General features: G+C 45.5%; 2 protein-coding genes across 3 annotated transcripts in view; both read left to right on the forward strand.

Annotated features, from left to right (window-relative positions):
* Positions 1–1,024: 1,024 nt before the first annotated feature.
* On the forward strand, positions 1,025–6,471 carry LOC121500853 (basic proline-rich protein-like). The gene is made up of 2 exons (XM_041772968.1): positions 1,025–1,538; positions 5,825–6,471. The coding sequence occupies exons 1-2, from the start codon at positions 1,025–1,027 to the stop codon at positions 6,469–6,471; spliced, it is 1,161 nt and encodes a 386-aa protein (XP_041628902.1).
* Positions 6,472–6,767: 296 nt separating this feature from the next.
* SPIDR (scaffold protein involved in DNA repair) overlaps positions 6,768–19,265 on the forward strand; it is a 436,460-nt gene continuing 423,962 nt past the window's right edge. For both annotated transcript variants that reach the window (XM_041770165.1, XM_041770164.1), the window contains exons 1-2: positions 6,768–6,889; positions 18,664–18,819. In XM_041770165.1, coding sequence (XP_041626099.1) covers positions 6,872–6,889; positions 18,664–18,819 — 174 coding nt within the window. In that variant the 5' untranslated portion in view covers positions 6,768–6,871. The remainder of the gene's footprint in view (positions 6,890–18,663; positions 18,820–19,265) is intronic.

Consider the following 19,265-nt stretch of genomic DNA (forward strand, 5'->3'; position numbering starts at 1 on the left):
CGGGCCGCAGGGGCGCTCCCTGCCGCACAGCGCCCTGGGGGGGGGCCTCCGTCGGGACGCGGGCGGCGGGGGGAGGGGGGGGGGAGGAGGGGGGAGGAGGGGGGCCTTCCCGACCCCAGGTGCCCCGTGCCCCTCTGGGGCGGGTTCCGCGCTGGGCCCTTCCCTGGTCCCGTTACCCAGGGAGTCCGGGTTAGCGTCTTTTCCTCCGCGCGCTAATACGCTTCAGTCCAGCAGGTGCACGTCGGGCCCGAGGTCGGTGGGAGGGAGGCTGGGAGAGGGAGGAGGGGCAGCGGAGGTCCGGGCCGAGCAGAGGCCGGCGGACCCCCGCACCCCGCTCTCGCCGCCCCGGGCCCCGCTGGGCGAGGAGGGTGGAGAGGCGACGGAGGAGAGGGAGCGGAGCGGGGCGGGGTGGGGTGGGGTGGGGGTGGGCGAGGCCGGCGCGCGCGGGGAGACGGGGGGCGGGGCCCCGGACCGCCCCCGCAGCCGCCCCCAGCCCCGCGGCCTCCTCCGCCCCCTCGCACCCCTCCCCGGCGCGCTCGGCCTCGGCTCTGGGCCCTTCCCACAGGTGCTGCTCCCGACGACCCGAGCACCCCGGGCGGCGGTGCGTGTGTGGGGGAGCGTGCACCGGGGGGAGCGTGCACGGGGGGGAGCGTGCAGGGGGAGGAGCGTGCATTGGGGGGGAGCGTGCAGCGGGGGGCCTGGATGTGCAGCACGGTCGGGGATCCTGCAGCTGGGGGAGCGTGCACGGGGGGGTAGCGTGCACGGGGGGGGGTAGCGTGCAGCGGGTGGGGGGAACGTGCAGGGGGCGGGAGCGTGCAGGGGGAGGAGCGTACATTGGGGGGAACGTGCAGGGGGCGGGAGCGAGCAGGGGGAGGAGCGTGCCTTAGGGGAGCGTGCCGCAGTCCGGGAGGCGTGCAGCGGGGGGCCTGGATGTGCAGCACGGTCGGGGATCCTGCAGCTGGGGGAGCGTGCACCGGGGACAGGGATCTTGCAGGGGGGGCGAGGACCTGCTGCAGGGGGGGGAATGTGCAGCGGGGGACAGGGATCGTGCAGGGGGGGCGGGGACCTGCTGCAGGGGGGGGAATGTGCAGCGGGGGACAGGGATCGTGCAGGGGGGAGCGTGCAGCGGGGGCGGCGCCGCTCCATCCCGTGGGCTGCACCCAGCGCGGGGAAGGGGCGCCCAGCCGGGAGGACCCAAGGCGTCCGCACCCGGGCCTCGCGCCGCCACGACGCGGGGACCCCGAGACCGCAGGCGGCCCGGGATCTCTCAGGGTGGCCCGGCGGGAGCCGCGGGTACTGGGCACGGGGAGGCCACCGCGTCTGCTCCTACGGGGACCCCCAGCCCCACCCCCCGCGGCGGCGACAAGACCCCCCGGGGCTGGCGCCTGAGTCCAGCCACACTCGGACAGAGCCCGGGAGGAACCCGGGGCGCAAGCGCTTTGGGAGTGTTGGTGACCGAGGTGTCCCGCAGTTCGCGAACCTCACCGCGAGCTGCCTTCGGACCGACCCACGGGCGCACAGACCCACCGCTACGAGTAGTAGGAGCTTGGAGCGCTAAGAGGGCAACGCCCCGTGGGTGCTGTCCCGACCCAGGCCCTTGCTTGGCTCCCAATTCCAAGGGATTGAAGACACGGGGCTGACGCCAGAAAGCTCAAACAAGCATCCAGATAAAATTGTGTGATTTGGGATTCCAGCAGATGACTACAGCCTGAGAAACAGAAGGGCCTCCGAAGCCCAGTCAGCACTTCCCCCGGCCCCCAGCACAGCAGCTCCGAGCCTGAGCCTCTCGCTGAGCCTTGATCTCAAATCACGCCTCCCGGGAGGTCTCCACCAGGCAGGCAGGTTGGACCTTCTGAGCTCCTGGCCCTAAACCTAACCCTGATTTGGGTTCTGCCCCAACCATGCCCCAAGGCCTGGCTCCAAACGTCCAAGGATGGGGGCCTAGTGAACGACAACAAAGGGTCGGCCAACCCTCCAGGTGGAAAAAGTGCCATTTGTATGAGGGGCTGATAGCAGGAGACCAGATAGTCGAAGGGCTCCCGGAGCCCAGGCCAATATCCAGCGCCTGGGAGCCTGAGCCTCACCCTAAACTCAGCCTTCTGGGGAAGTCTCCACCATGGAGGCAGATAGGACCTTCCATGCTCCAGGACTTTAACCCTAGTTTAACCCCAACCAGCCCCAGGGCTTGGTTCTAATTCCTGAGGCATTGAGGACACAGGAGTGACACCAGAAATCTCCGCCACCCACCGATTGATATGGTGCCGTTTGGGAAAGCGGCAGATAGATAGAGCTTGAACTACCTGAAGGGCCCATGAGACCAGTCCCAATTTCAGGACCCCCTGCACCTGAGCCTCACTCTTAACCTTGCCCTCAACTCAACACTGCTGAGAGGTTGGCCCAATGCCAGCCGATAGGAATGTCCAAGCTCTGGACCCAACCCTAACTCTAGTCACCACTTGACCATACTTTATCCAACTACTTCAAAGTCGTTCCTCTAGAAACTATTTGGGTTTTGGGCAATGAGGAGGGTGTATGTAGCTTTTTCTTTGAAACCCAACCCACCCTAGTCATTTAATTCACAATGAGAGGGGCCCCTGGACGCCTCAGTGATTGAGCATTTGTTTGCCTTAATCCCAGGGTCCTGGGATGGAGTCTCCCACTGGGCTCCCTGCAGGGAACCCACTTCTCCCTCTCCCTGTGTCTCTTATGAATAAATTAATACGATCTTTAAAAACAAAAAGAAAGTTTGATGAGAAAGGAGTTAAGAGAAAAGTTTTCCACTTGTTTTTTATTTTGGCATCGAATATTTGTTGACAAGACGGGGGGGGGGGGCGGGCGGAGAGGGGTATTCAAAAATGTATTCCAGCTCACATTTATCTTTCTTATGGATAATTAACTCACTTTTGCTGGATCTCTGTTCAATTGAGAATTCCTCACAATTATGTTACGAATGACAGAGTGGAGAAAACACAGACCTCAGTGTCTCATAGGAGTTCTAATTCTAAACTCTTTGTAGTTGTGAGACTTCAAGCAAATTATTAGAAATTATTAATATTCATTTATAGCAAAAATGTTAGTGGTTCATATTTGGAAGATTGTGCTAAGTGCTGGGAATATGTCAGTAACCTTACAGAGCAGAGGTGAGCCAGGTAATATTATTATAACTGTTTAATTATGATTATTATAACATCTTCAAAGGAGTGTAGGGTCTGTAAAAATGAACAGGGAGGTTCAGCTTTGGGAGTTTAGAGAAATTAATATCAAATTCTGGGTTTTTTCGGTTTTCCTTTTTTTTGGTTTTTAAAAAATCTCAGTTTAGAATTTTAAAAATTATTTTCAAATGTGTGAAAAGTATGAGGAATAAATAAATCTCTATGTACCTATCTTCCAAGGTCAATAATTTTCAATAGTTCTGCATGGCAGGAGGCCAAAGCCTTTCAGGCAAATGGAGTAGCAAATCCATAGACACTGAGGCCCCAGGGTACACTTGGCAACTGAAAGGAAGACTAACAGGGACAGCATAGACATCGCTGGAATGTTTATTTGGAGAATGGAGTCAATGTATGTGGAAGTTGGGGGCAAGAGTGGATTCATGGATACCAGTCAGAAGCTACTGAGTAGTTTGGGTAAAAGAATTTAGAAGCTTGGAATACGGTTTCGGCAGCAGAGGAGCGGATAAGTGAGAAATTTACAACTGGGAGGTGGGACGGGCTGGATTTGGATGAGACAAGTGTTCATGAAAATCCCAGGTTTCAGCACGAGCATGAGCTATTGGGTGGATGTCACTGCCACTACTGAGATGGATAATTATCTTATTTGGGGATGAGAAAAATTTAGGTTGAAGAACTTCTCATTCAGGTGGCAATGACAGGTAGTGCAATGGGGCTATGGCTGAGCAGCATGGAGAGGTCCTTTGGAAATATAAAATTGAGAGTCAAAGCAAAGACACAGTAAGATTGTCAAACTGGGGGTACCTGGGTGGCTCAGTGATTGAGCATCTGACTTTGGCTCAGGGTGTGATCCCGGGGTCCTGGGACCAAGCCCCACATGGGGCTCCCCGCAGGGAGCCTGCTTCTCCCTCTGCCTATGTCTCTGCCTCTGTGTCTCTCATGAATAAATAAATAAAATCTTAAAAAAAAAGAAAGGTCAAACTGTGTCGTAAGGCCTAATTGAGGCAACAATGGCAAATGGATAAATTCAAACAAGACCAAACTCTACTTCCACTATACTTTTGAGGGTACGACGAAGAATCCTTTTCTCTTCCCCAGGCGGACACTTTCCCAACTTGCTTAAATTATAGTTTTAGTTTTCTACAATTTTTTTTTTATTTCAACACTTATTACAGTATATTCCTACATAGACCTTGCGATCTAATTCTGTTTCTACTCAGTCCCAGCTCTTCCCCTTGTATTTTGTGTTCTATTTACTTCTCAAGTGCTGAGACACTTGTGGGATCTAAGAAATGGCAGTTACCTCTAGTTCTCCAAGGGAGTTACAGGACCAGCACCAACAATATTGATGTGAAAATGTTGGGGTTCAGAAGTGAAGAGTGAAGAAAGAATTCTTGAGATGTCTTTGGTGCAGAGACCATTTTATTAAAGCACAGGGACAGGACCCGTGGGGACAAAGAACTGCACAGGGGTTGTGAGGAGTGGCTGATTATATACTTTCAAGGAGAGAGTTAGGGAAAGGGTAAATATCTGTGGAATTTGGAAACAAGGTTTCCAGCACCTTGAGGGGCTAGCTGTTGTTAGGAAAAGGTCATTTACTCTATTGTCCAGGAAAACCTTAGTCCTAAAACTGTTTCTAAACAGTGGGGATATGCTTGGAGGATGATTGCTAACATGTATCTTGGGCGGAGGGTAGAGATAAAGGAAGTTTCCAAAGGGATTTTTAGGTTAGAAGACTTAGAGGATCCTGGAGGTGAGGCTAATGTGAAGCTAAGGTTGCCTTCACCTCTAGCAAAGTATTAACATGAAGGGAGTTAAAGCTCCTTGAGGAAGGTCACACTGCCTGGTATCAAGTACTTCTCAATGGATATAAGTTGTAAGAAGTCTAATTTTTTTTCTGTTTCTTTTACCTTTGTTCTCCCCATCAAATATTATCTGGGAACTTGTCAGAAATACAAGCTCTCTGGCACGACCTTAGACCTACAGAATCTGAAATTAGTGATTCCTGTTATAACAAATCCTTTTGCTGGTTTTAACGTCTCCCAAATTTGAGAATTTCTGCTCTGGATACCTAACTTTACCTCCACCCCTACTTCCTTAGATGGAGAAAGAACATTCCTTTCTTCTGGTTTCAGCAGCTAGGACCATTCCTTAAGTATTGGTTACTGAATGTGTAGGCTACTTCAAGGTTTTTTTGTTTGTTGTTTTTAAGTAGGCTCCATGCCCAGCCTGGAGCCCAACCTTGGGGTTGAACTCACCACCCTGAGATTAAGACCTGGGCTGAGATCAAGCGTTGGAGGCGAAGGTGCACACCTAGGAGTTGCGTCTTTCCAGTGTCAGCGTTATTCAATCATAAATCAAAGTTAAATCACAATTATAAAGCAGGTTCAGGATTCCAAACCCAAGGATACTTTCACCCTGTGATCGCGCTTGCAGTGGGGAGGGGCCTCCTCCGTGCAGGAGCTGAGGGATCTGGGCTGTTGGATCAATCTGGTGACAGTCGCCTTTCTGAAGTGGTCAGAGGTAGGGGGGCCAGGTCTGAAGAGTCTGACGGTTTGCTGCCAAAATCCTCCCTTTATAAGGGGATTTAAGCTGTTCTGGGCCTCTGTGGATCTCCTCTGGCTCTGCTCATTACCTGTAACTCCCATCTGCAGTACCTTTAACTGCCGGTGTCATTGCCCCCAGGAGCCCGAGGTTTCCTGAAGGTCAGGCATTGCTTAGAACAGACCACGTTAGAGCTTTAAAGACCAGCACTTGGAGGCTGACCCCAGCAGCCCCCCCACCTGGAGATCGGTCCGTAGCAGCGCCCCAGGCCCACGCCGCCCCCCAGCCCCCCCCGCGCCCAGCAGCCCTCCCACCTGGAGGTCGGACCGCAGCAGCGCCCCAGCGCCCCCCGCGCCGAGCAGCCCCCCCACCTGGAGATCGGTCCGCAGCAGCGCCCCAGGCCCACGCCGCCCCCCCAGCACCCCCGCGCCCAGCAGCCCCCCCACCTGGAGGTCGGACCGCAGCAGCGCCCCAGGCCCACGCCGCCCCCCCAGCACCCCCGCGCCCAGCAGCCCCCCCACCTGGAGATCGGTCCGCAGCAGCGCCCCAGGCCCACGCCGCCCCCCCAGCCCGCCCCGCGCCCAGCAGCCCCCCCACCTGGAGGTCCGCCTGCAGCAGTGCCCCAGGCCCACACCACCGCCCCCGGCGCCCAGCAGCCCCCCACCTGGAGGTCGGACCGCAGCAGCGCCCCAGGCCCAGGCCACCCTCCCAGCCACCCCCGCGCCCAGCATCCCCCGACCTGGAGGTCCGCCTGTAGCAGCGCCCCAGGCCCACGCCGCCGCCCCCCGCGCCCCCCGCGCCCCCGCGCCCCCGCGCCCCCGCGCCCCCGCGAGGGCCGTCTCGCAGCCGCAGCGCAGCCGGTTCCACGCTCGGAGGAGGCGGCCACCGCGCATGCTCACTGCACAGCCGGAGGCAGCGCGTCGCGCGGTGGCCGGGAAGCCCCGCCCCGCCCCGAGCGTCCTCCAATCGCAGCGCACGCGTGGCGCCCCGCGCTGGGAGGACGGCGCTTCCGGAGAGCCCCGCCCCCTGCCGAGCGCTGGCCAATGGCAGCGCGCGGCGCGGCGAGAGCCCGGGGACGCGCGCAGCCTTCCGGCGCCTCGGCGGGGGCGCGGCTGTGGGGCGGTGGGCGCGCGGCGGCGGCGGCGGCGCGTGTGGAGATGCCCGGCGGCCGCAAGGTGAGGGGTGAGCCGCCGCGGGGCCCTGGCCCTGTCCGCGTGTTCCCCGGCGGCCGGCGGGCTGCGGGGAGCTGGGAGCCGCGGTGGCGGCGGGGCGCGGGCCGGGTCTGCCGCTAGCGGCGCGGCCCGAGCGGCTCCGGGGGCGGGGCGGGGGGCGGGGCCGCGGAGCGCCCGTGCGAAGTGTGTAGCTCAGGGCCCACGCACTCCCGAGGGCCGCCCTGAGGTGGAGCGAGCCTGGGGTCGGGGGGATGCGGTTTGGGGGCGTCAGAGTGGGAATTGGGGCGCCGGAAGGAGGAAGCAGGTCACTCGGGGGTCAGCTGTGTAGCTTATGCAGGGTTTGGAACGAGGGAGCTTCGTGAACACGGGCGGCTGCTTCTGTGACCCGGTGGCGTTCCCCAAGGTGGGTGGCCGCGGAGTCGGCGCCTGGGCCACCGAGAGTTCCTGTCAGCGTTCCCGTTATACCCTGACTTAGAAATCTTGGTTTTTGGCTTGAGACTCCATTCTGCTCTCTTCATTCTATCAGTTTTCAAGAACTTACCAGTTTTTCTTTTTTCTTTTTCTTTTTTTTTAAATAAGATTTTACTTATTTAGTTATGAGAGACACAAAGAGGCAGAGACCCCGGCAGAGGGAGAAGAACGCTTCCTGCAGGGAGCCGGCTGTGGGACTCCCTCCCAGGACCCTGGGGTCACACCCTGACCCCCCCCCCCCGCCCCCCTCGTTTTTAAATAATTGCATTAGTGATCTGTTGCTTTTTTAGTGAATTGCCTCAAAACAACAAAGAGGTTAAGTAGTTTGCCCAAGGTCACAAAGCAATTCGGCGAAGAAGCCAGGTTCTGTGCCCAGGTAGTCACTTGGAGACCTTGCTTTCTTTTCTTTTTTCTTTTTTTTTTATAAATTTATTTTTTATTTGTGTTCAATGTATAGAAAATAACGAGACCTTGCTTTCGTTCAGGTTCCCGTAACCTGTGATTCGTGGCTTCCGCGGTGTGGCCGTCCCTTACTCCTTGACTTTACAACTTTGTTCATGATTTATCCTCTAGGTAAAGCAAGTGACTGTGCTCACTGTACTTTCTTGCCTCTTGGTATTCGCTCGTGTTCTTGGCTTGGAGTGATGCTGTTTCTTTCATTTCTGCTGATTGGAGCCTTAGTCATCTGTCGAGATCCACCCCCAATCTCACCTTCACTCTGTCCCAATTGTAAATAAACTTTATTCTGCATTCCTGTGGAACTTTGTCTTTATCATTCGTATAGCTTCAGGTCTTACTAGGTTTACTTGAACCTATCCTTGTGATGTAGACGTTTTCAGATGATGTCTTCACCCGGTGTCCCCCGCGAGCATCTGCCATAATCACTTGTACATATTAAGTTCCCAATAATTACCTGTTGAATGAATGGAAGCGGTACTAATTCACAAGATTTGCGGGTGTTCTAACTCTGAAGAAACATAGGGAAATACCTTAGTCAGAAGACTTGGGGGCCAGCCTCAGCTCTGCAAGCAACTAATTTTGTGATTTTGGACAAGTTATGTAGATCTTTCTGGACTCTTAAGGTTAAAGTTGGTAAGATCATGGACTACAGTGGTAGAATCGGGAATTGTATTGGGAGAGGACTTAGATGATAAATTATTAGAGGAAGATGAGATTTAGGCACCTGGAAATTGAAGGATGAAGAGGGGAGAATTAATGGTGACTCAGAAGTTGAACCTCTGAAAAATAGAAGGTTGAGGAAAATTCATTGATTCTTACCTGGTATTAGGATGTACAGGTATGTGAAACTTCAGCCCAGGGGAGAGATTGGGGCAGGCAGTTGCTCAAAGGCTAGGAGTATTTTAGTTCTTTCCTCCCTCCTGCCTTAGGCCCCTGACTGTCCCTTCAAGTTCTTTTTTCCTTTATGCTTTGTGTTCCCTTTCCTTGCTAAATACCAACAAATGACCACAATTACTCCCTTTCTCTCCCATTTGCTAAATTACCTTTTGAGATTTCCTGATCTTCCCCTTTACTCACAGTTCCTTTGCCTCCTCAGACTGAATTATAGCTCTTTCTGTTCTCTCCACACTTACCTACTGGAGGAAGAACTATCTTGGCAAGACCCTAAAAGGGAGTAAAGGGAAATTGTATCTTCCTAATGACACCCTCCTTCCTTAGTCTTTTGGGTTATCATCAGAAAACTTGCTTTATTTCTGGTGCTTCTTGCATAATGGCAAGGGTATGATGGTAGGTATAAATTAAATGCAATTTAATTAATTAAATGCAGTTTGAATGGAAGAATACACAGGACTACATTTCAAGTGAAAAGTGTTTTTCAAGAAGGGAAAACATTTTGCTTCTTTGAAGCAGGAGGGATGGAACCAATAGATAAAATAAGGACCCTTTACTAGAAAGATTCATTTCTGTTACAGAAAGGGATTAATTTTGGAGAATAGGAACATTTTTCTTCTGAGACCATAGGGAAGGGGAACTCGGAAAGATGTGATGACTTGAACTATGACAGCAACATGGAGGGGTAAAGGGAACTGTGGGTACGGAATTGATGTATGTATGTGATTGTGTGTATGTGTGTATGTAAGAGGGTGTGAGTAGAGAGCAAGGGAATGATTAAGAGTGTTTACCAGCGTTGCCCGAGGACATGTAATAAAACAGGAAGGAAGTTCTCATTTTGGGGTCATTAGCCCTATGGATTGATGGTTGGTAAAGTGAATTTGTAGCAGGGAAGGAGTCTTAATGCTTGAAAGGCAATGCTGGAGTCGTTGGCCGTAGAGTGCAGAATGTAGGGGAGACATCGTGATTGGGACCAGGCCAGTGACTGATAAAATGAATGGGCGTGAGACTTAAGAGAGTCCCAGTGAATTCCCAGAGACTCAGAGAATTCACAGATACCCAGTCAGAAACTCAGCCAGTCATACCTTCTTTATGTAGAAGGTGCACATTATAGTTAACATCAAGCACTTTTGTCAAAATGAGATAATGCGGGGTCGGTAGCTAGAATCGTTATTTCTGGAATTAGACCTACACGAGGAAAATCTTGACATGTTGCTTACCAGCTCTCTGACTAGGGCAATATACCTAACATTTCTAAGTTGTAGTTTTTTTTTGTCTGTAAAGTAGGAATAATACCCATATCTTTTAGCATTACTGTGAGGGTTAAATAATGAGAATGCGCGAAATGATGTAGCACTCAATGTTAGTGGTAATGAAAGCAGATAATAAAACACTATGATAATGAAAGGATTTTTATATGAGGACAGACCTATTGTACATCCTCCACTGCTTTGCTTTTAGATTTCCCTGGAATTACTTCTTTCAGCTTGCTAAAGAAGGAGTAGGAAGAGGGAGCTTAGTTTTAAAGTTGTTCAGTGATGGGGAGAGATTCTCTTATAGTTATCTTGGTAGAAATACCTTATGGTTATGATTTTAGCCCTTGATAATCTCATTGAATGACTTACTAGTTTCACTTTTCAGAATTAGACTACTTAGTATTGACATCTTAGTCTACGTTATCCTTAAAATGGAAGGGAAAGAGAGCTAACGTTTATCAAAGATGTTCTCTATGTCAAGTACTTTATTTATATATACATCTTATTTAAGGGAGAAAGGTGTTCATTCTTTTTTTAATACTATTAATAATATGCTTATGTAAGCATTTACAAATAAGATAAAATAGTACAAAGAAGTTTCTCATGAAAATCATCAATCCTTGCCATATTCTTTCTTGTACTTAATTCTGTCCCTGAGAGGCAATTACTTTTTAAAATTGAGGTTAACTATAGAATACAGTTGTAAGGAGTAATAGGGAATTCCTATGTCCTTTACCTCGTTTGCTCCAGTAGTAACATTTTGCAAAACTGTAGTACATCACCACTGATATATAGACATTAATACAATCCAGTCATCTTACACAGATTTCCCTAGACTTGTGCGTGTTTAGTTCTGTACATTTTTACAAATGTATAGGGTCCTGTATCCACCACCACTAGAGATACTGAACAGTTCCATTTGTGCAAGGATCCTTTTAATAATCAGTCATATCCTGTCCCTTCCAGTAACTTCCACCACTAACCACTGACAGTGGCTAATCTGTTCACCATTTTAAACACTGCACCATTTCAGAAATGTTACAAAGATGGACTTGTATGGTTTATAATCTTTTTGGATCCTTTTTTTCTTTTTTCTTTTCTCAGTATAACACTCTGGAGATTAATGCAAATTGTATGTATCAGTAGTTTGTTCATTTTTATTGCTGAGTAGTAGTCCATGGAATGATGTACTACAGTTTGGCCAACATTTTGCCTGTTGACGGACATTTGGCCTGTGTCCAGTCTTGGCTATTGTAATAAAGTTGCTATGAACACTTGTGCAGATTTTTTTGGAACATAGGTTTTCTTTTTTCTTTATTTTAAAAAAAGATTTTATTGCTTTTTTAGAGAGAGAGAGTACAAATGAGAGAGCACAAGCAGGGGGAGTGAGCGGCAGAGGGAGAGGTAAAAGCAGACTCCCTGCTGAGCAGGGAGCCCAATGTGGGGCTCAGTCCCAGGCCCTGAGATTATGACCTGAGCTGAAGGCAGCTGCTTAACCGACTGTGCCACCCAAATGCCCATAGGTTTTCTTTTTTCTAAGATAGATGCCCAATAATGCAATTGCTATGTCCTAAGATAATTGGATGTTTATTTATTTAAAAAAAAATTTTAAGTAATCTCTGCACCCAGTGTGAGGCTCAGACTTGCAACCCTGAGATCAAGAGCTGCATGCCCTAAAGACAACCAGCCAGGCACCCCTGAATGTTTAGTTTTATAATAAACTTTTTCTTACAGTGGCTGTAGAATATTACAGTTGCTCTGGCAATGTGTGAGTGAATCCGTTTCATAGATAATAAATTTGTCCTTTTAAAGTATAGAGTTCATTGATTTTTAGTGTATTCACAGAGTCGTGCAAATATTTCTAATTATAGAACATTTTCATCATCCTGAAAAGAAACCCCATAGCAACCACAAAGCTACCTTCTGTCTGCATGGATTTGCCTATTCTGGACATTTCATATAAATGGAATAAATATTTGGTCTTTTTTACTGGCTTCTTAGCATAATATTTTCAAGGAGCACCCATGGTTGTTGTAGGCATCAATACTTTATTCATTTTTATGGCTGAATAATCTTCTGTTGTATAGGTACACCACATTTAAAAAATCCATTCATCAATTGATGGGCATTTGGATTATTTCAGCTTTTTGGATGTTAGGAGTACTATGATTCTTTGTGCACCAATTTTGGAGTAGTTTTCATTTCTCTTGGATATAAATCTACCTGTAGAATTGCTGGGTCATATGATAATTCTGTGTTTAAGTTTTCAGAAATTGCTCACTGGGGGTTATGCTATATGTTGGCAAATTGAACTCCAATAAAAAAATAAATAAATAACCCAAAAAACAAAGAGCAAGCTGGGGGATTAAAAACTCTACCATATCATAATCACAGTAAATATAAATAGACTAAATACCCCAATTAAAAGGTAGAGATGATCAGATTGGATTTAAAAAAAGTAAGAATCAACTGTATCTTGCCTTTAAGGAATTCACCTTCAATATAAAAATGTATAGAGAATATTGTAATAAACATACTATACCCACCATTTAGCTTAAGAAACAAAATGTCATAAATACAAAGTAGATATCATTCTAAAATTATTGCTTTACCATTCCTATGAATTTTCTTTGTGTTTATTCTGACTGCATATCCGTATGCAGTGTGTGCGCATATGGTTTTAAACTTTATATAAATGATATCAAAGTGAAAAAAAAAGTTTTAAGGAATTGCCAAACTTTGTTCCAAAGAGATTGCATCATTTTATTGTCTCATTAGCAAGGAATGAGGATTCTAGTATCTCTCTACGTCCCTTTTAATACTTTTCTTTTTTTTTTTTTTTTTTTTCCTTTTAATACTTTTCATATGCTTGTCCCTTGATTTTAGCTGTCTTCAGGGGTAGAAACTGTTATCTCAGTGTTTTGGTTTTGATTTACATATCCCTAATGACTAATGATGTTGAATGTCTTTTCCAGTGCTTATTGGCCATTTTTCTATCTTACTTGAAGAGATATCTATTCAGGTTATTTGTCCATGTTTTAGTTGCATTATCTTTTTACCGTTAGTGTTCTCTGTAAGTTCTTATACCACTCCTATATCAGATATATGATTTGTAAATATTTTCTTCCATTCTTTGGGCTGTTTTCTTGATAGTGTCACTTGAAGCACAAGTGTTTTTAAACTTTTGAAGTTCAATCTATTTTTACTTTTGTTGCTGCTACATTTGGTGTCCTATCTAAGAAATCATTGCCTAACCCAAGGTCATGAAGATTTATTTCTACATTTGTCCCAGCACCATTTGTCAAAAGATTATTCTTTCTCCACTATATTGTATTGGCTTTTCTTTCTTTCTTTTTTTGAAATTCAATTGACCATAAATGTAAGTTTATTTCTTGATTCTCATTCTCTTTCACTGATGTATGTGCTATTCTTATGCCAGTACCATATTTTTTTTAAATTATTGTAGCTTGTGAAGTCTCTAATTTTTTTAGGTTTCAAGTTTATTAAAGTTGTTCTGGGTTCCTTGAATTTCCTTTTCTTTTTTTAGTTTTTATTTATTTATGATAGTCACACACACAGAGAGAGAGAGGCAGAGACATAGGCAGAGGGAGAAGCAGACTCCATGCACCGGGAGCCCAATGTGGGATTCGATCCCGGGTCTCCAGGATTGTGCCCTGGGCCAAAGGCAGGAGCTAAACCGCTGTGCCACCCAGGGATCCCCAGTTCCTTGAATTTCCATGTGAATAATAACATGAGCTTGTCAATTTATGCAATTAGCCATCTCGGAATTTTATTGGATTTAGTTTGTAAATTGAAGAGTATTGTCATTAATATGTTTTCCAGGGCACCTGGGTGGATCAGTTGGTTAAGTGTCTGGGTCTTGATTTTGGCTCAGGTTATGATTTCAGAGCCATGAGATTGAGACCCTAGCTCAGCAGGCAGTCTGGTTAAGATTCTCTTTCTCCCTCCGGCTGCCCCCACACTCTTGCTCTTTCTCTCTTTATATTAAAAAAAAAAAATTAAATTTTCCTGCTCCAATACATGAACATGGGCTGTCTTTCCATGTTCTTTAGATCTTTAATTTCTCTCAACTGTATTTTGTAGTTTTCACTGTGAAAGTCTTGCACTTATTTGGTTAAATTTATTCCATCGACAGATGAATGGATAAAGAAGATCTGATATATATCTATATGTATATTTACACATACACACAGTGGAATATTATTCAGCCATCAGAAAGGATGAATTCTTAACATTTACATTGATGTGGAAGGAATTGGAGAGTATTATGCTGAGCAATATAAGTCCATCAGAGAAAGCTAGTTATATGGTTTCACTCATATGAGGAATATAAAAACAGCACAGATTATGAGAGGGGAAGGGAGGGAAAACTGAATGGGCAGTCATCAGAGAGGGAGAAGAATCATAAGAGACTCAATTATAGGAAATAAACTAAGGGTTGCTGGAGGGGAGGTGAATGGGGGGGATGAGGTAATTGGGTGATGGGCATTAAAGAGGGCACATGATGTGATGAATACTGGGTGTTATATGCAACTGATGAATCATTGAATACATATGAAACTAATGATGTACTGTATGGTAGCTGATTGAATATAAATAAATAAATTAAAAAATAGGCAACTGGTTGTCTCATAGGAAAAGCATGTGTTTCTTGATTTGGGGGTTGTGAGTTCTCTCTCTTCCCTGATTGCTCACTGGTAGCAAGCTGAGGGACAGCAACCTCTATACTCAGACTGTGATAGACTTTAGATGTTATCAGCGTCTGTTAACCAATGATGATTTGTATGAGAAAAATGTACATAATCATTTAGTCATTTTAATGAACCCTTTTGTGGGGGGAGCACGGTGCACGGAGGTGATGAGATGGTTTAGGCACATGTCTCCTCCTGTTCTAAAGGAGGGAGTAGAATATGCTAGAGACATGATGGCCTCACAGAAGGAGGGATGTTTGTGGGGTATTGAGGGTTATGTCATGGAAGAGAAGAGCACTGGTTGGAGAGACCAAAGGCAGTGAAGAGTGCCATGGAGGCACATATGGTGGGGAAGATGTGCAGGCTCTTTTGAGTGAGAAGGAGAAAGACTGATTCGGGGAGTGGAGCGGGGGTTGAAGTCCAGGCTTGCTGGTATCTGAACCTGGGTTCAGGCTTTCATTTCATCGGATTCGTGGGAGAGTTTCTGTCACTGCCACTTGAGCTGCTGGAGAGCAGGGTCTTTCTCGCTCATCTTGTGTCCCTGGGCCCTGGCAGGATGTCTGCATGCGCTGGGCACTCAATAAATGCTGACTGGCTGAAGATAGGAATCTCAGATTTCTGTCATTTATATTAATTAGAGGGTTCTAGTCCCCACGGAATCGGAGTATGGATGAAATCTAGAGAAGCGTGGACAAGTCAAATGGAACCAAAGCTGTGACGGGCCTGAGAAATGTTCTGTTACCTTGAGGGAAAGGACTCTGAGGAAACAAATGGGCAAATATTTGGTAGAATGAGCTTTGAGCATCACAGTGCTTGCTAACTAGCCGACTTGGTTAAAACTTTCTATCTGTTCCTCAGAATTGTCCATGAGTCATCATCTCCTCCATAAATTCCTGGGTGCAGTCCATTAGGATTTATGCAGATACTCCAGAAAACTTGCCCTTTGCATTCAGTTAGACATCTCATTTGTTCCCCAGATTTATTAAATGGTACCCCAAACAATTACTATTCAGAAACTTTCCAGGAAAGATTCTTCCCTGGAGCCTCCAGGCTGACACCCTCATTTGTGGCCTCTTGGCTCCAGAATTGTGAGAAGAATTTTGTTGTTTTAAGCCACTGAGTTTGTGGTCATTTGTTATAGCAACCTGAGGAAACAAATGTAGCTCTTTATGCTGTTTTGCTGGTTTATTACTTTTTGCTTCTCTCTCTCTCTTTTCCTTTTTCTCCTCCTTTTTCTCTCTATGCAAGTATGTGTCAATTCTTTCTGTACCATCTTCGAGTAATTGGACACCTCTACCCCTAAATATTTCCTAGAATAAGGATATTCTCCTACTAAGGAAGCTTCCTCAGAGCTGTCATGGGAAACTAGTGGAAGGAAATACCCTCTTGAGGATGGATGCTTCTTCCTCTTAGAGTCCTACCCAGCCATAGGAATTTCTACATAAAGAGGAATATGCTTAGAGCTATTTCATGTTAAAATATCATCTTTGTTATGGCTGAATATGTTTTTATGATTTTGTTTCCTCTTCCTGCTTAAGTTTTAATGAGTATTTTAATCGTAATTCATTTTTTTTAAACCACAATGCTTTTGATAAGGGGTTATTCAGGTGATCAGTTCATAGTAGTTGGCTTTAATTTGATTTGTGATGCAAATCTAAAAGATTCTCCTTAAATAAAATGCAAATTTAAAAACTTATGAATACATGTCTGTTGTAGACATTTGTAAAAAAAATAGCAAGACTTACATAAAAATACTTGGAGAAAGTAAATCAGTGTTATCCCTGTTGCTAGATAAAACTATTTCACATTTTCTTCCCTTGAATATCTTAAATATACTCTTCTGTTTTTTTTTTTTCTGGCATAAAGATGCTATCAACATCCCATGATAAGGTAATTTTTATTCACTTGTAGGTCATTTGTTCCTTTTTCTAGATGTTCAAAGGGTTTGTTTAAAAGTCTGTTTATTAGGATATATCTTGGTGTTGATTGCTTTTGGGTTGACATCAGATATGTGGTGTGCGTCAATATGCAGTTTCCTTTTTTTTTTTTTTTGAGATTTCAGGAAAGTTTTTCTGGAATGATCTTGGTCCCATTATCTTGGTTTTCTTCTTTTTCAGGGATTGCTATTATCTGTATATTATCTTGTATCCCAAGAGAGACTTGATAGATCACTCTCTTTCTCTTGAATCCTTTCACTTTCCTCATTGGAGGGGAGTGAACTTTAAAATTTCATCCTTATTACATTCCTCCTCCTTTTTTTTTTTTTTTTTTTTTTTTTAATATTTTACTTATTCATGAGAAACACAGAGAGGCAGAGACATAGGCAGAGGGAGAAGCAGGCTCCTTGCAGGGAGCCTGATGTGGGACTCGATCCCAGGACTCCTGAAATCACCACCTGTGCCAAAGGTGCCTCACTTTCCTCCTCTTAATACTTTCTTAAGATATTATCTGTGATAGCTACTTGCTTTTGGATTTTTTCTAGTGTAGTCTTTCCCTGTGCTGATCTCCCCCCATCCCATATTGAGAGAATATTTTATTTTCTGTTTCAAGTGTTTATTTAAATTCCGGTTAGTTAACATACAGTGTAATATTAGTTTCAGGAGTAGAATTTAGTGATTCATCACTTACATACAATACCCAGTGCTCGTCACAAGTGCCCTCCTTAGTTCCCATCACGCATTTAACCCATCCCCCCACTTACCTCTGTAGCAACCCTCAGTTTGTTCTCTGTAGTTGAGTTTGTTTTATGATGTCTCTCTTTCTGTTCTCCCATGTTCATCTGTTTTGTTTCTTAGGTTCCACATATGAGTGAAATCAAATGGGGTTTGTCTTTTTCTGACTGGCTTATTTTGCTTAGCATGGTATAATCTGGCTCTATCCATGTTGTTGTAAATTGCAAGATTTCATTCTTTTTTATGGCTAATATTCCTTTGTATATATGTATGTGTGTGCATATATATATGTTATATTTCATAGTATACTTCAAGGAAAGTACAAGGAGAGTGTATGTAAATATATATAGGTGCTTTGTAATTACATGTATGCATCCCACATCCTCTTTATTATCCATTCATATGTGGATGTACATTTGGCTCTTTCCCTCAGCTGATTTTTTAAATTTTATTCTACAGCTTAAGATTTGTTGCTTCATTTCTGACTTTTTATAAGCTGAATGTGTTGTCTTATATTGAAATAGTTGGTTACACTTTGTTCTGTGAGCATGTCTTTGGTGTGCTTTCTTCGTACAAGTGTTGGGATGTTATTCTGCTCCATTTTGTTTTTTCTAATAATAACTTTGTACCAGATTTGACCTTGATCCCTTTCTATTGCTTATTTTTCTGTTAGAGTTTATGTGAATTTTTAGAAGAAGATAGGATTCAAAATAACTTTTATAATTTCTCTTGTTATAGTTTGCAAAAATATGGCCACTTGTTTGTTATTTAGACATTTCTTGGCTTGGTTCCCTTGCTCCACTCCATCTGGACCTTTTCTTTTCTTTGTCTGTACCATCTCTGTGCTGCTGAGCAGGTTGCCCTGCCAGCAGTTTCTCTGCAGTGTGAGGCTCTGTCCAAGAAGGTAGTCCTGGCTGACCAGTGCTGAGTGACAGACTGCTCGTCTGTCTTGGGTGGAACCCTTGCCCTCGCCCTCTTTCAGGTACCATTTCATTCTCAGATTGCCTGTTCCACTTCTTAGTGAATACCACGTGTCTGTGTGCTCCTTCATTTAAACTTTGCTCTCAGGTATAATCATATACAGGACCTTGGAGAGTTGAATGTTTGTCTTCACCCATTTGTATTTTAGAATTTGTTCTCTAATTGTACAAGTTTATGTGCAAAAAAAAAAAAAAAAAAAAAGTTTATGTGCTTTCTTGTTACTCTGTTTTATGAGGGGGTTCAGTCACTCCTGGGTTTCCACAGTGCTGTCAACTTAACATATATTTAATGAAGTTTTTTGTTTTTGTTTTTTTCTTTAAAAACCATCTCCACAGAGAAAAAGAAATTGGGATATAGAATACCCATGCTTTCCAAGAGAGAGTCCACTGAAGTTCAAAAGTTCAGGTCTCAGGACAGCAGGGGCAGCTGCTTCCCTCTCTGAAGCATGGCTCAGGTGTGGAGAAGGGTTTCAGGACACTTCTGGGACTCAGGTAAAGTAGTTGTAAAATTGTTTTCTTTGAATGCCAAAGGCTACTCAGATTCCTGAATATTTAGGCCATTGTAATTAGATTTCTTTGGAATTCTATTCCTTATTTCAGGACACAGTAATTTGTATGGTCTTTTTTTTCAACCTTGAATTCCTTTAATAATTGTGGCAAGTTAGTAATCAAATTACCTCTTTATGCCAGACCCAACCTTTGAAATTCTTTGTAAATGAAGGACACCTACTGAAGAAGTTTCTTAGAAGGTGAAATCTTTGAGCATTCTACTCTTTTTCTCTCTTTATGAAATGCCTCTATACTCAGAATCTTTTGACCACAAGATATTCTGGTTAATTTTTTATTTTTATTTTTATTTTTTTAAAAAGATTTATTTATTTATTTATGATAGACATAGAAAGAGAGAGAGAGGCAGAGACACAGGAGGAGGGAGAAGC

This window comes from Vulpes lagopus, chromosome 10, assembly GCF_018345385.1.
Source record: "Vulpes lagopus strain Blue_001 chromosome 10, ASM1834538v1, whole genome shotgun sequence".
NCBI lineage: Eukaryota > Metazoa > Chordata > Mammalia > Carnivora > Canidae > Vulpes > Vulpes lagopus.